This window comes from Phytophthora parasitica (assembly GCF_000247585.1).
Source record: "Phytophthora parasitica INRA-310 unplaced genomic scaffold supercont2.5, whole genome shotgun sequence".
NCBI classification, from domain to species: domain Eukaryota; phylum Oomycota; class Peronosporomycetes; order Peronosporales; family Peronosporaceae; genus Phytophthora; species Phytophthora nicotianae.
Window position 1 is genome coordinate 1,289,093 of NW_008648991.1, and position 14,670 is coordinate 1,303,762.

The 14,670-nt window shown below is 48.9% G+C and overlaps 7 protein-coding genes across 7 annotated transcripts; 3 read left to right on the forward strand and 4 right to left on the reverse strand.

Annotated features, from left to right (window-relative positions):
• Nucleotides 1-307: 307 nt before the first annotated feature.
• Nucleotides 308-2,438, forward strand: PPTG_04735 (hypothetical protein). The gene has a single exon (XM_008897016.1). It carries the CDS (start codon nt 359-361, stop codon nt 2,255-2,257), a length of 1,899 nt encoding a protein of 632 aa, XP_008895264.1. The 5' UTR covers nt 308-358; the 3' UTR covers nt 2,258-2,438.
• Nucleotides 2,262-2,599, reverse strand: PPTG_04736 (hypothetical protein; the record flags this gene model as incomplete). The annotated part of the gene is made up of 1 exon (XM_008897017.1): nt 2,262-2,599. The coding sequence occupies one exon, from the start codon at nt 2,597-2,599 to the stop codon at nt 2,312-2,314; it is 288 nt and encodes a 95-aa protein (XP_008895265.1). The 3' UTR covers nt 2,262-2,311.
• A 112-nt stretch (nt 2,600-2,711) lies between these two features.
• PPTG_04737 (hypothetical protein) lies at nt 2,712-4,200 on the reverse strand (the record flags this gene model as incomplete). The annotated part of the gene is made up of 4 exons (XM_008897018.1): nt 2,712-3,175; nt 3,240-3,773; nt 3,834-3,995; nt 4,086-4,200. 4 exons carry the CDS (start codon nt 4,198-4,200, stop codon nt 2,712-2,714), a joined length of 1,275 nt encoding a protein of 424 aa, XP_008895266.1.
• A 674-nt stretch (nt 4,201-4,874) lies between these two features.
• Nucleotides 4,875-6,809, forward strand: PPTG_04738 (hypothetical protein; the record flags this gene model as incomplete). The annotated part of the gene is made up of 1 exon (XM_008897019.1): nt 4,875-6,809. One exon carries the CDS (start codon nt 4,875-4,877, stop codon nt 6,750-6,752), a length of 1,878 nt encoding a protein of 625 aa, XP_008895267.1. The 3' UTR covers nt 6,753-6,809.
• Nucleotides 6,810-8,143: 1,334 nt separating this feature from the next.
• PPTG_04739 (hypothetical protein) lies at nt 8,144-10,060 on the forward strand (the record flags this gene model as incomplete). Its single annotated transcript, XM_008897020.1, has 1 exon — nt 8,144-10,060. One exon carries the CDS (start codon nt 8,144-8,146, stop codon nt 10,058-10,060), a length of 1,917 nt encoding a protein of 638 aa, XP_008895268.1.
• A 181-nt stretch (nt 10,061-10,241) lies between these two features.
• Nucleotides 10,242-11,782, reverse strand: PPTG_04740 (hypothetical protein; the record flags this gene model as incomplete). Its single annotated transcript, XM_008897021.1, has 3 exons — nt 10,242-11,183; nt 11,490-11,677; nt 11,745-11,782. The coding sequence occupies 3 exons, from the start codon at nt 11,780-11,782 to the stop codon at nt 10,327-10,329; spliced, it is 1,083 nt and encodes a 360-aa protein (XP_008895269.1). The 3' UTR covers nt 10,242-10,326.
• A 682-nt stretch (nt 11,783-12,464) lies between these two features.
• Nucleotides 12,465-12,752, reverse strand: PPTG_21454 (hypothetical protein; the record flags this gene model as incomplete). The annotated part of the gene is made up of 1 exon (XM_008897465.1): nt 12,465-12,752. One exon carries the CDS (start codon nt 12,750-12,752, stop codon nt 12,465-12,467), a length of 288 nt encoding a protein of 95 aa, XP_008895713.1.
• Between the last annotated feature and the right edge of the window lie 1,918 nt (nt 12,753-14,670).

Here is a 14,670-nt window from a genome sequence, read left to right on the forward strand (position 1 = left end):
AAAATAACCCCTCGACCTGCCGACTGAATTTGTCGCCTTGAAGGATAGCCGAGAATAGGCGGGATATTCTCATCCAAACCTCAGCACTGCAGCTTCAGTGAATGAACACAGGCTCCTTGTCTTAGCTCCAGCTCCTCGATCTTTCTCCATTAGTTGGGAATGAATCCGCGCGATCATGGCAGCATCGTTTGTCTTTGGTTGAGAGCGCTCATGTGCATGTTGACAATAACGTCATTACTGTTAGTTGAAGCAAATTGCCAATATGTGACGTGCGAGAAAATACCTCAAATCCCTCATTTTACGAACATGTGACGTGTGAAAAAAACTCAAATTACAAGTGGCCACTGCGTCACAAGGAATGGCAGACATCTCGCACTATGGTCCCGCCGCTGGTGATGCCGCGTCTTCGCCGTTATACCGGGCGTTATGTGTGCGTTCTGGCAATGTAATTGCACTGGGGATGCAGAAGAGCGCGTCCGTGAATTGCGCCGGTATGGCGCTTTTCCGGGTTTTCCAGGGCAACGTGGAGGTGTTGGGCTTTTGTCCTCCTCTAGGCGTGTATTTCTCGCTGCATTCGCCCAAGTGGAACAATCTACTGGTGATCGAGGGTCGACCTGGCAATGAAGAGACTCAAGCGCCTTTCGGACCTACAAATGCTAGTTTGTTGCAAATTATGGAGCCAAATCTCCCGGCGGAAGCTGTGAACGAGGACGAAGAGATTGCGGTGGACAAACTGGCCATGCAACTGGTGGACGACTTCCCCATCGTGTTGGTGCTGCGAGCCATCCCTGTCACGTATGGGAATGTTACAAGTTTCTATGAAAATACAAGACCAGAGAGGCCGTCGGCTGTGCTACCTGGTTTCAAGATGATCATCTCAAAACACAACCAGAACATGCTAAGCGAGCTAACTGCAGGCTTCGACTACACAAGCGCTGCACCTCCGAACGCAGACCCGTCGCATCATGATTGGAAGTCACCGGAGCGAGTACTAGCAGAGCTTGTGGTCGTGGATTCTGTCAAAACGCTGAATTTCACGGAGCCCTGGCAAGCAACAGTGGACAGACTGGAAAAGAGTCTAGTGGACGAGAACCCACAGAAGATTGTCGTGTGTGGCGGCAAGGGCGTGGGGAAGTCAACGTTTTGTAGATATCTGGTGAACAGGTTACTCTCGAAGTTCGGCACTGTGGCGTTCCTGGACACAGACTTGGGACAGAGTGAGCTTACTCCGTCGGGTCTTGTGGCACTTCATGCCCTGAGCACCCCACTACTTGGACCGGGATTCGCGCACATGAAACACCCGGTCCGGTCATTCTTCTGCGGCAACACAAACCCAGGCAATGATCCGTTGTACTACATGAAGGCAGTCAAGAGTTTGCTGCGTCTGTACGAAGTCAAATGGGGAAGACAAGACCAGGATAACTCTAACTCCAGCGAAAGACCAAGAGCATGTGTACCGCTGGTGATCAACACAGACGGGTGGATCAAGAGCATGGGCCACGACTTGCTGTGCAACGTCATCCAGGAAACGAACCCGGACCACGTCGTGCAGCTTCTAGCCGCGACGAAGAACAAACAGTTCGTTGTTCCCACAGAAGGCAGATGGCGTATCCACGCTGTCCCGCCTTGGGACCCCGTGGGTGTGACACAACCTCCGAGAAGCTCCAAGGAGCTGCGAGTCTATCGTTTCCACTCGTATTTCCTGTCTCGCGCGCGCTGTGATCTCCCGCGGTCACAGCTACAAAATCTCCAAGTCTTGTCCGAGAAGAACCGCGTAGACAGCGATATCTACCGCGCGTATGCTCGACTCACGCCCTTCGCCGCGTCATTCGACCACGTGGATGTCGCTTTCGCTGGCTCCTCTGTGGCTCCGAGTCAACTCCTTTTCTCCCTCAACGCCAGCGTCGTTGGGCTCTGTATCAACCCCGACTACAAGGCAATTGAATCCGAGCCGCGTGAGGGACCGCCTCGTATCGTACTGCAACCTGTTCACGCTCCGTGTCTTGGCGTTGGGATCATTCGTGCGGTGGATGCGGCCAAACGTCAACTGTTCGTCGTGAGTCCACTACCCCTGTCCATATTGAAGCGAATCAACCTTTTGGTACGCAGCAGCATGCCGCTTGACAGCATCTTATTATCGGCTCAAGAACCTGCCCAAGCCCCATACGTTGTCACCGACGTCGTCGCATCCGACGGCACCGGATCTGCTGTCATGCAGAGCCGCAACAACCTCAAACGTAAGCGTGACGGCAAGTAATAGCCTCGGAAAGAACGATAGATTATCGCCATTTCAAGTAGTTAGTCCTCGTTTCTAGCTGCTGATGACGCAGATCTCGTTGTGTTTGGCGTCTTGATAGCGTGTTAGACATTCGTCCACGTCTCCCTCTGGTTCAGGCCACGTCTCTAGCGACAGTGCGAGCTCTCGCCTTCCTTCGCACCACCGCAGTACGTCACGCAGCTGTCGCCACTCGAATGCACTTGACGCACTGAGCTTCGATGCTCCCAGCGAGACGTCTCCACCGAGCAACGACCACACTGAAGACCCAGAGATCAGCAGCAGCCACGGCAGAATTGCCACGCACAGCAACACGATGCGCATTATTGACAAGAAGATCGCGGCGACGGTTCAATATTGGAGCTAATTCTACACAATTTGAAGCATTTGTGAAGGCGAGCACTCCATTGTTTCTTTACGTGCGAGCTATTGCCTCCTACTCCCGGAAGGAAAAGTCTTTGTCGGCTGCCTCGGCGTGGGGTGTCGCGATGGCGCCCATGTGGTAGTCGCCGCACGAGACCGACGTGATGTTAACGCCGGCCAGAGCTTGAATCTGCAGCGGTTGCAGTTGGTTCTTGCGGTCGCCATGGCCCAGACAGTTGGAGCTACCCTTGCCGAACGTGAACACCTTGCCGTCGTCGGTCAAGGCCACTGTGTATTGCCGTCCACAAGCCACCTGCGTCATCTTGTGCTCGTTCACGGCCGTCATCTCGTGCGGTTCGATCCAGATCTTAGCTCCCCACATGTACAGACGTCCGTCCTCCGTCACAGCCGCAGCGTGGTCGTAACCAGCTGCAATCTGCTTCACTTGCAGGCCGTTGAACGCCTCGACCAGCACCGGAATCGACTCGATGTTGTACACGTCCATCGCCAGACCACCGCCAATACCCAGTTGATTCTCTATAGCACCATAACAACCAAGTCAGTATCAACCACACCACTAGAACCTAATAACGCCACGTACGGCTGTTGCCTCCCCAACTGTACAGCTCGCCCTTGTCCGTCAGGGCGAAGGAAAAGTCCCGTCCTGCAGCGATCGACACGACGTTGTCCTTGGAAAAGAACTCAATGGGCTCTGGCACCTCGCACGTGTCGGACTCGCCATTGCCCAGACGTCCGTACTCGCCATTACCCCAGGCCCAAATCTCTCCGTCCTTAGTAAGTGCGACCGTGTGGAATTCACCGCACTCGACTGTAGCCATGGGTGCACCCTGATCCACCAATGTTGTCAACAGTCGTGGAGTGGGTTCGTCCTTGCCACCAGCGTGGCCAAGACCTCCAGCGCCCTTCATAGTGGAGCCTCCCCAGCCCCACGAATACATCTTGCCGTCCTCATCCACAGCAGCTGTGAAGTAATCACCACAAGAGACATCTACGATTTTAATGCCCTTAAGAGCCTCCACCTCGCACGGGAGCTCCTCCATCTCGCTGCTCTCTCCGAGGCCCAACTTGCTGTACTCGTTGCTACCCCATACGTATAGTCTGCCGTCCTCATCGACTACACATAGCCATGTCGTAAGTTAGCATTATGCTGCAATAATGATTGTGTTATACCCACTGGCTGCACTGTGGCTGGCACCGAACTCGACTTGCGCGATGGCCTTGCCTTCTAAAGCCTCCACAAGCTTGGGCGTCAGCTCCTCATACGCGTTGCGGATACCCGACTTGACCACGGGTCCGTGTCCCAGCTGGCCCAGCGTGCCGTTACCCCATGTGTACACTGCGTTATACAAGAATTCGTAGCGTGTTAGAAGAAGTTGCACATGCAGTATCTAAAAACTGGTGTTGAAACAGTCTACAGCTGACGCACCACTAGATTGCGTGGCGAACGAAGCGGTTCTTAGTACGCTACGAGTGGCAAGGAATCTGGCAGCGGTGGCATGTCGTCCGGCCGCGCGTAGAGCGCCCAGCAAGACCTGCACCATGACAATCGCTATCTATGCGGCGGATATGTGTGGCGACGACGCTAATCCACATCACATCTACATAATACGATGTTCACCACACTAAATTAGTCAATGATGTAATCCACATCACTGTTTTAGTGTAGCCATTTTTTTTCGGCGGTACAACAATGTCAACAGAGCAGCAGCAATATATATTAATACATGTAGTTGCTTTGGACTGCGTCGTTGGTACTTCCATTGTACAGGTATCTCCGTGGAAGACGTCACGGACATCACGCTTGTGGCGTGAAGTACGGACTTGTTCTCAGCCTAATCTGATGTCCGGATGACTGGAGGTCGCGTTCCAAATCGGCGTGTTTATTCATTTGAGCAACAACAAACGTCCAATCTCTGTTCGGCATCCTGATTGCCAGTATGTCAACTTGACGGTCAAGTGAGCCAACTGGGTGGCGCACGAAGCTTGCACCCTTCAACGCAGCGCCGCGCGACAGTCGAAAATAATACTGGTGATTGGAAGCAGTAGCTCTGCGTGAAGACGTTGCTCGTTTAGCAGGAACGAATCGCAGGAATCAAGGTACCACCTAGTGAATGTCTCGGAGACGGTTGATCAAGTCTAGACTTGCACACTCATTTTCCATTTTGCCACGTTTCGGTCAGCACATTTCCTGGCTCAAGCGATGATTTCGATGAAAATGGTGAAGGTGGTGATGATATTCGCAGCCTTTGGCGCAATACTCTTTGATACCCCGCGTGCGACGATCTACACAATTGGCAACAGATCAATGTCAATACCACTCGCTACGGTGGCTCCTGCTGACCATTTGACCAGTGCATCGGGTAATTTGAAGCCGCTGCTTAACTCGTCAAGCGATGACAGTACCAATACTAACGGAAGCTTAACCGCTGGAAATCGCTCATCTACTACCGACGGCGACGCATCTGATCGAGACTCTGACGACTCTGAAGACAGCAGCGATGATGAATCTATGGACAGTGAAGAGATTCCACATGCATCAGGAACTGCAGGGCCACTAGCAGTCGTGAACGCCGCGTTTAAACTCGGCAGCGTGCTCAACGCAACCAGCACTATCGAGCAGACGTATGTCAACTGGGTTGGCAATAGCAAGTATTACTATTCTTCTCGCGCATGCTGGCGGAAGGCTCACATCGCCAAGACGTGTCCTCTGGGATTCGACAGCAAACTTGGGATGTGCTGGACGCAGTGTCCATATGCGTATCCGGTCGAGTGTGGACTCGAGTGCATCCGGCAGAATGATGGCTGTGGTATGGAAGTGTTTTACAAGGTTGCGGTCGTGGTCCAGAACGCGATCTCGCTTTCCGCTTGGAGTATTTACGGTGACATGACAAAGTGGGCAAAAAGTACTCAAGTCGCTGTGAAGTGCATCAAGTATATGATCAGTCTCACCAAGTCTCTGGTCCGATATATTCGCTACATCAAAATTCACGACCCTCAGACCTCGCAAGACCAACTTCTTGCTATCTTGTACCAGATTGACAATGTCATAATCGATATCCCCGTGACGATTTCTTATTGCGTCGGTAGCAAAGTGTCCGACGATGTCAAGTTCGCGGACATGGTAATTACGACTGCAGAGTACGCATTGAAAGAAATTATTTACAGCGGGGACTACATCCTCTCAAGTTGGAGCTCGTTTACAAATTTTATGAAGAAAATCGCGTTAGGTGAGTCCATCTCATCGTTGAAAAGCACCGAAATTACGTCTCTGAAGTCTGCGCTGAAGTCTAACACAACGTGTGGCTACGACTTGAAACGTCTACTTGATCGTACGTGGATGACTGTGGCAGAACTGCGTTCTCTAAATCCTGACATCTCTGAGGACGACATTCGAGTTATCATGAGTCAGTCGAACCTTATGCTGAACGACATCCCTATAGCAACGAACAACTGCATGGACGAACTTCTGGCACAGTCGGACGAAAACACCGCATATGCCACGCGTGAAACTCTTCGAAAAACATTCGTTACCATCGTGGACGACTTGATTAGTGCAGGAACGAGCGACAATGGCACGTTTCTGAATTTTGGAGAATATGCTTTCAAGATAGCAGACAGAGCGATTGCTTTCTGGTCCATTTGGGATCCGTTTTACATTTCGTCCGTGATTTCCGAGTTTGTTCAACCCATTTGCGGCCCCACACAACTCATTGGAGAGATTGACGACGGAAATGTGAAGAAAGCGCTAGGAATGTCGATTGTTCAGGGAGCTTTTAACAACAGCGACGGTATGTGGAGGAAACTTGGTGACGGAACGGTCACTATAACGTTTAAAAGCGTTGATACGGAAGACGTGCGTGTCAATATCAAGTCTGGCGGTGATAAAATTGCCGAAGTGCCTGTTCCAGCGGGTAAAACTGTGACTTGGAAGTCGAATGTGACGACGCTGGGAGGGAAAACTTTGTACTTAGATCGGTGGCGTCCAGGTTTTCTGGGTCTCCCGGGTACTGGAGGTGGTTCGCTACTTCTGTGGATCCCTCGGTCGACTCATGGAGGCAGTCTGGAACTTAACGCGATGTTAAATGTTAGTTGAACTGTGATCTTAGTACTGCTGCAACATATTTAAAAATGTAAAATTATTGATTCGAAGGAAGTGTTATGCGATTACTTCTTAAGTGTGGACTTCATCCAACATGTAGTCCTGGTATTTACCAGAGTGTGGTAGACTAGCACTTGCCTTGAAATGTGTCCGAACGCAATTGAATGGGGAATCGAATGGAATCTAATCCAATGAACGAAGCACAAGTTACCAAAGGGAGTGTAGATGTACCATTCTGCCAATTGCTCCTTCCAGTATAACTCATTTTACTGCAGTGCTGGCACGTGAAGCATCGGTACTGCCATTTTATACCTTGTGCAATGGCCCACATAGCGTTCGTTCAAATAACTCGTAATGCGCAAGCATCAAACAGCTTCTAACTGCTGGCAGCAGACCCGTAACAGGGAGACCCAGAAAACTTTAGGACATCACCGATCCAGATAGTAGGTCGTGTTTCCTTTCCAATTAACGATCCCCCTTACCGACGCCCGATGTTCACTGTCACGTCTTCAGTGTCAATTATCTCAAAACCAAATGCACGTTAACCCTTTAATGCAGCGATCTTCTGAAAATTAATGTGCGGAATGAAGCCGCGCAGCGAATTGTGAATTGCTGCACCGTACGGCGTAGCTTTCACCTGCTTTGTATTTGCAGGGTCCGAGACTGAAAGTTTTTGTGAATCTGGGGTTCCTCAAATCATAGGCCCCGACAACGTTCAATCATTTGCGACATCTATAAACCCCGTCATCTTCGTCCTTGTCCTCCATGTGAACAAAGCACCACATTTGCTGACTCAGACAATGCAGTTTTCTTGCTTCCTGAAGCTGTGCTGAACGAAAACTGAAGAAAAGCGTACTGGAACAGCGATTGCGTCCTGGAACAGCGATTGCGTCCTGGTTCGACTCAGGTACTTGATACTACCGGCAGCATAGCACTCGTGGTCAACTCAGATTCGGTGACACCTGTAAGCTGGTCGATTCTCGAAATCCCTACTGCCTATCCTCGTTCGAATCTCGACACTGCCGAGTCGATAGGACAACGCCACAGAATGTGGTGTCTCTCGCAGGCAGGAGATTCTCTCCAGAAAGCTTCTAGCCAAACGAATGGCGGACGTCTCGCACATGATATTTTGAGCGGGCCAGATGGCTAAAAACACGGGAAAGTCTTGAGCCGTGTTCAACAATGAACAGCGAAAACGACCCGTCCACGCTCCATTCCGATGATCAGTCTGCGCGACTGAAGATTTGAGTCAAAGCTAGGGTTTTTCTATCGTCGCAGCAGGCCGATGAATACGTTGCGGGTGCTGTTCGTAAAGAAAGACGGTCTGTACGCGCGTTAATCGACTACTTCACTTTTCGTTTTGCCGTTACCGCAGGAAGCCTAACATGATACTCAGGTTACTTGCCATCTTTGCAGTTTATACCTCGACACGTGGAAATATCGTCTCAGCTTCGTCGAGGACACGCGCACTCAGCAGGATAACAACACCGCCATCAACACTACACGCATCAGCACTCAGTAGTGCCCCAGCTTCGGATAATTTGACAACGATTGGCTCGCCAGAAGCGACAGCACCTGCATCTTCCTACAGGTCATCGAGCGATAGCGATGATGATTCTCTGGATTCATTGGACAGCGGCTCGACAGATAGTGATGATTCTTCGGACAGCGATAAAGACTCATGGGATAGCGATGATGACAGTTCAGAGAGCGGCGATGCGTCTTCGGAGCAGGATGACGAGTCAGCAATGTCGGACACGCTTTCTAAGGCTATGAGTGCGGCTCTAAAGTTTGGAGGGGCTCTAAATGCTACTAGCACGATAGAGTCCACGTACGTCAACTGGGTTGGCACTGCGCTCGACACGTCGAAAACCACCGCGTGCTATCGAGAAGCTCACATCGCAAAGACGTGCCCAGTGGGGTTTAACGCCAAGCTTGGGACATGCTGGGCGCAGTGTCCGTATTCGTTTCCCGTACAATGTGGAATGGAGTGCATCCGGCAGAATGACGACTGTGCGCTCGAAGTCGTCACCAAGGTTTCAGCTTTGGCTCAAACGGTCCTATCTCTCATCACGTATGACGTCTTCGGCAAGCTTTCGAAGTTGGCGCGAGCTGTGCAAGTGGTTATCAAATGTGCCAAATACACGATGGGACTGATCAAGGCGTTGGCGAAATATGTTCGAAACATCATGGTAACCGATCCACAGACTCCTCAAGACAAGCTACTTGCCATGCTCTACCAGACAGACAATGTCGTTGTCGATATTCCCATCGCAGTGTCGTATTGTGTCGGTCGATCAGCGTCAGATGAGATCAAATTCGTCGATAGTGTACTGATGACAGCAGAGTACGTTTTGAAGGAAGTCGTGGCCAATGGAGCAGCTATCCTTTCCAGTTGGGAGAAATTCACAGGTTTTATGAAGAATATCACGCTGGGGGACTCGTTCGATTCTCTGAGTTCGAAGGACATTAAATCGTTAAAATCCGCATTGAAGTCCAATTCTACCTGCGGTTATGACATGAAGCGTGTGCTGGATCGTACGTGGATGACGGTGGTGGAATTTCGTAAGCGGAACCCAGACATATCAGAGGATGACATTCGTGTAGCCATCAGCAAGTCAAATCTTGTACTAAACGATATACCGACGGCTACAAACAATTGTATGGGCGACTTGATCGCGGAATCGGACGAGGCGACAGCATTCGCCACACGTGACACGCTTCGCAAGACGTTTGGAGGGATCGTGGACGATCTGATTAAATCGGGAACGAGTAATAATGGGTCATATCTCAAAGCTGAGGAGTACGCGTTCAACATAGCGGACAAGGCGTTCAGCTTTTGGGCGATTTGGGACCCCTGGTCTGCCACTGGAGCAATTTCTGAGTACTTTCAGCCGATTTGTGGACCAACAGAGTACATCGGTGAAATTGACGACGGTGATGCGGCGAAAGCATTGGGCTTGTCAATTGTTCAACGCGCTTTCAATAATTCCGAAGGGATGTGGAAAAAAAGCGGCGACGGTAGTGTCACCATTAAGTTTGAAAGCGTTGATACGGAGGACGTGACAGTGAATATCAATTCTGGCGGCCGCAAGATCGACGAAGTTGACGTCCCAGCGGGGAAGACTGTGACGTGGAGATCGAATGTGACGATGTTGGGAGGGAAGACGCTGTACCTGGATCGATGGCGACCGGGATTTTTGGGTCTCCCTGGTACTGGTGGTGGATCATTGTTGTTGTGGATTCCTCGATCCAGTCAGGGTGGAAATTTGCAGCTCACTGCAATGTTGAATGTCAGTTAAGTTAGTTGTTAGAGAAGTTTATTAAAGTTCGTGTGTCTTAAGGGTATTATTCTAAAGTAGTTAAGCGTATTTTGATGACGTTGCGCTGCACGACATTGTTTGTGTTTCGAAAGAATGACGGCCTGCCTGAGATTAATCTCTGTGGAGAAAAAAGAAGAACAAAAAAAAAACGAATGTAATAGTTCAAATTTTGTTGTCGCTACACGCAGCACCATAGCGTCATTGTTTTAGCTCAAGTCGCATTGAGTACCGCAGTTAGATCCAGACTACCTATTGTGGACCGAGGAACCCACAACAACAAGGAGCCGCCGCCCCGTTCCACGGAGTCCCAGAAAACCCGGACGCCATCGATCCAGATACAGTGTTTCCCCTCCCAACGTCGTCACATTCGACTTCCACGTCACAGTCTTCCCTGCCAGGACTGGCACTTCAGCAACCTTGTCACCACTTAATTTGATGTTTACAGTCACATCTTTGGTGTCGACGCTCTTGAACGTGATACTGACCGTACCATCGCTATCCTTGACCCACATACCTGTGCTGCCATTAAAAGCACCCTGCACGATCGACATACCTAGTGATTTATCCACTGACCCGTCATCAATCTCTCCAATGAGCTCGGTGGGACCACAAATGGGCTGAAAGTACTCGGAAACAACACCACCGACTCCCCAGACATCCCAAATTGCATACAATGCCAGGGCTTTGTCGGCTACAATGAACGTGTACTCCTCAGCACTGAGATAAGTGCCGTTGCTGCTGGTTCCTGAACTGATCAAGTCGTCCACAATACCACCAAAGGTTTTGCGTAGAGTATCTCGTCTTTCGTAAGCTGTCTTCTCATCTGTTTGAGCGAGTAATTCATTCATGCAGTTTTTCGTTGCAATAGGAATGTCGTTCAACATGAGATTTGATCTGCTGATGGCCACTCGAATGTCGTCTTCGGAAATTCCCGGATTGTGCTTACGATACTCCGCCACTGTCATCCACGTACGATCCAACAAACGCTTCATATCATACCCGCACATGGAGTTCGACTCCTTCGCGGATTTCAGCGATGTGATTATCACATTGTGATATCGTCCTCGCTCAGCGAGTTTACTGTATCGTCCAAGGTGATATTCTTCATAAAACTCGTAAATTCTCCCTAACTGGATACGATACCGTCAGGATTTCTCATGATCTCCCTCAAAATGAGCTCTGCCGTGGTGAGAACTCTATCGGCGAGCTTCACATCTTCGGTTACTTTCTTGCCAAGACAGTAAGCAACTGCTACTGGGATGTCGATAACAACATTGTCGGTTTGATACAGAATCGCAAGTATCTGTACTTGCGGTGTGTCAGGGTCTTTCACCTTAAGGAAGCGAATGTACTTGATTAGTGATTTCGTCAAACCTAGTATGCTCTTGAAACACTTGGTGGCTCTCACCATTGGCCAGCTTTTGGAAGTTGCCAAACACATTCAACGTGGCCAAGGAGAGAGCCGTCTGGGCCACTGTGATCACCTTATAGACGACTTCCATCGCGCAATCATCGTTTTGCCGAATGCACTCAAGCCCGCACTCGATAGGATACGAGTATGGACACTGAGCCCAACACGTATTGGTTTTGGACTCACTATTGAATTCGACAGGACATGTCTTGGCAATGTGAGCTTCTTGGTAGCAACGAGTACCGTTCCAACCCAATTGACGTAGGTACGTTCGATCGTACTGGTGGCATTGATAACACTGCTAAGCTTGAATGCCATGTTCACCGAGCCCGACGTTGCCAATGAACCGCTCGATGGAGAACTTCGTAAGTCTGAAGACGCGTCCTCGGGGAGAAACGCTGTCGATTGAGTCATTGTCTTCACTATCCGTAGAATCGTCTGCTTCACTTGATGTCTTGGTCGAGGAATTAGTAGTCGTCACTTCAGAGAGAGCGAGTGCAACGGTAGCAAGTGGGTTTGAAGTTTTAGGCCAAGTGCTGATTGTCAGGATCTTAGCCGAGGCATTCCCAGCAACGATAGAGACAATTACAACAAGTAGCAGCACTGGTACTTTTTGCATGTTGATGAAGCTGAGCCCACCTCAATGAGGAAGCTTGTCAAACCTCGAGCGTGGTAAAGTGAGGAATGAGGTCGTAGGCAACAGCGATTTGTTGGATCCCTGTAACCTGCAACCGAAACTGAATTCTTTGTCGCGAGGATTGTTTTGGTTGGATAGGCTGGTCTCGCAACGCGAATCTTGTGTTTGTCTGTTGATAACAACGGGGTGGCGATGGTCGCTATTCACCTGATGAGCGTTCCAAATCGATTCCGGTGGCCAAGTAATGAGTTGCTACTAGCGATACTGTACCATTTACATGTTTTCAACTCATTTGAGAAGATTCCGTTTTTTCATTGATTCGACTAGCACAGTCTTCACGTAAGCTTCCGCATGGCCATCTGGACCTCGACAAACATGACCACGCCCTTAGCGTCACTTTGGTTCAATGGCTCTTTCCTCCAGCCACCAGGTGCCGCTTTTTGCCGCAATATCTTCCAATAAAGCCCAGCTAGAAATGACACATCTTGTGGCGTGAGCGTATCGGGACCCAAAGGACGATCGGTGGTGGTCGCTGTCAGTGAGAGCCTCCCACAGAACGATGAGACTCGAAGCATGTACCATGAGAGCGAATATACATTGCATACTGGACACAGGAACGCCATGCGCACGCAGTACATCTGATGCACAAGACGATGTAGTTAGTATTATTGGAATATTCATTCTAAATCCGTTCTGGGCCATCCAAGTTGTATTTCAACGCGCGGACTGCGGACTACGAGTGGTAGTGTGATGCCAAAGATATGTGGTGCAGTTGTAAGAGGTTTGATGTGAACTTTCGGCTGTTCGATGTCCAGCTCGAACCGATTAACGAGCAATTGATGACATGGTTTTGATATAGTACACATTGTCGACATCGCTTGACAGTAGTCGAGTAAATGTATTCGAAGATTGATATTTTCGAGCTTGTGTCCAATCAATTCTTGTTCCATTATAATATAAACAACACTTCGTGAGATCACTTAAAAGTCGGTCTGTGCTTTCGACGGTGTTTTCTTTACCCAGCACGATGCGTGATCTGCACTGGCAAAAAGGTCCCCATTCTGGATCTACACGGTCTAGTCTAGACTCTGCGGCGTAGATTCTCGTGGAGATTCGGAAAGTGGAGCGATTCCCGCAGCCATTTGAGGCTAGAATCGTAGACTGGTGGCCTTTTTCTATGATTCCATACTCTATGATATGACTTGGAGTTTGGGAGGGGGGGGGGGGGGGGCATTTTCAGATTTATTCTTTGAACTTGAGAAGGACAAATTTAGGATCCTAAACGTGCTGCGGGAATCGCTCCAGTACTCGACGGATAACACATTTGTTTCCAGAAGGTATTATCTATAGTCTTTTTGCATTTTTATTTATTTTTACGAAAGTCGTGCTTCGCCTGAAGAAGCTCTGATAAGTGCTAAATCTTAAATTGCCAATGTCAACGCATTTCCTGTCGCTGCTTCGCAGCCGAAGTATCTGCTGTGTGTACACGGTTGATGATACTGAATCAGGGTGCTCGCTTTCGGCTAGGAAGACAAGATCACGAGTGCATACTGGATAGTGGTATTGGACCACGCGTCTTTTAATTAAGACTGACCCATTCTAATTTTTTGTTAAGTATTTGGTATCATTACAGTATTATTCATTAAGAAGGAAAACTTAATATTAACTCAACTATAATTTCTTAGTTCTCCATTTACTATTATATTTAATTTTTAAAAAGTATTAAAAACTTCTAAAAATAGTATTAGAAACATTAAAAAGAAAAAGGAAATAAAGCAGTAAAAAGTATCGTTTATCACGTACTTAAGTAATACTAAAGGCCAAAGTGACGCAAACAAAGCCCATCATGAAATATTGACACTAGTATTGTCTCAACGCTTTAAAGACGAGTCGCACTGAGTAACAATTTCATGAAATTTTGAAGCTATTTTGTGTAGAGAGGAAAAATGACAATAACTTAAATAATAATTCAGAATTATCGCTGGACTTTGTTACCACTGAGCTTATTAATACTTCCTCCCCAATGAAATAATTGAAAGATTCAAAATCAAATGTGCCTCTATTGGTCAAAACTCGGTAAAATTCAATGCTGATTGGATCAAAATAAAGTGCTGCGTCTCAGCTATCGATCACATGTGTCAGCAGCTCAATCCGACGTTTGTGACCTGCACGACGGCTGAACAAATACATGAGTCCAATTACCATTTTCGTTTTTTATCCGCTGCATCTGAAGGACAACTTCAAGCGCCATGAAAATTTACTAAGTCCAAACTAACTGACGTTTAACGCCATTAATCTGCCAAGAGCGTCTATAGTGAAGCGGGGGGGGGGGGGGGGGGGAATGACTCGTGGTGTCCCAGCAAATATCACGGCACAATTCACCAGTTCTTCCGCCGCTGTTTGAAGTCTGCGATAGAATTTTCGCGAGTCGAGAGGACTTGATGGGTGGAGCTAACGCACCAAGCAAAATATGCGAAGGGAACTGGTCACGGGTTTGAGCCCCATTGTAAGTAAACGGCAGCGTCTGTGATACTAAGTATG

Bases quoted from the DNA above. Each gene is read 5' to 3' on its own strand.
- PPTG_04735 (XM_008897016.1), top strand. From the start codon at position 359: ATGGCAGACATCTCGCACTATGGTCCCGCCGCTGGTGATGCCGCGTCT.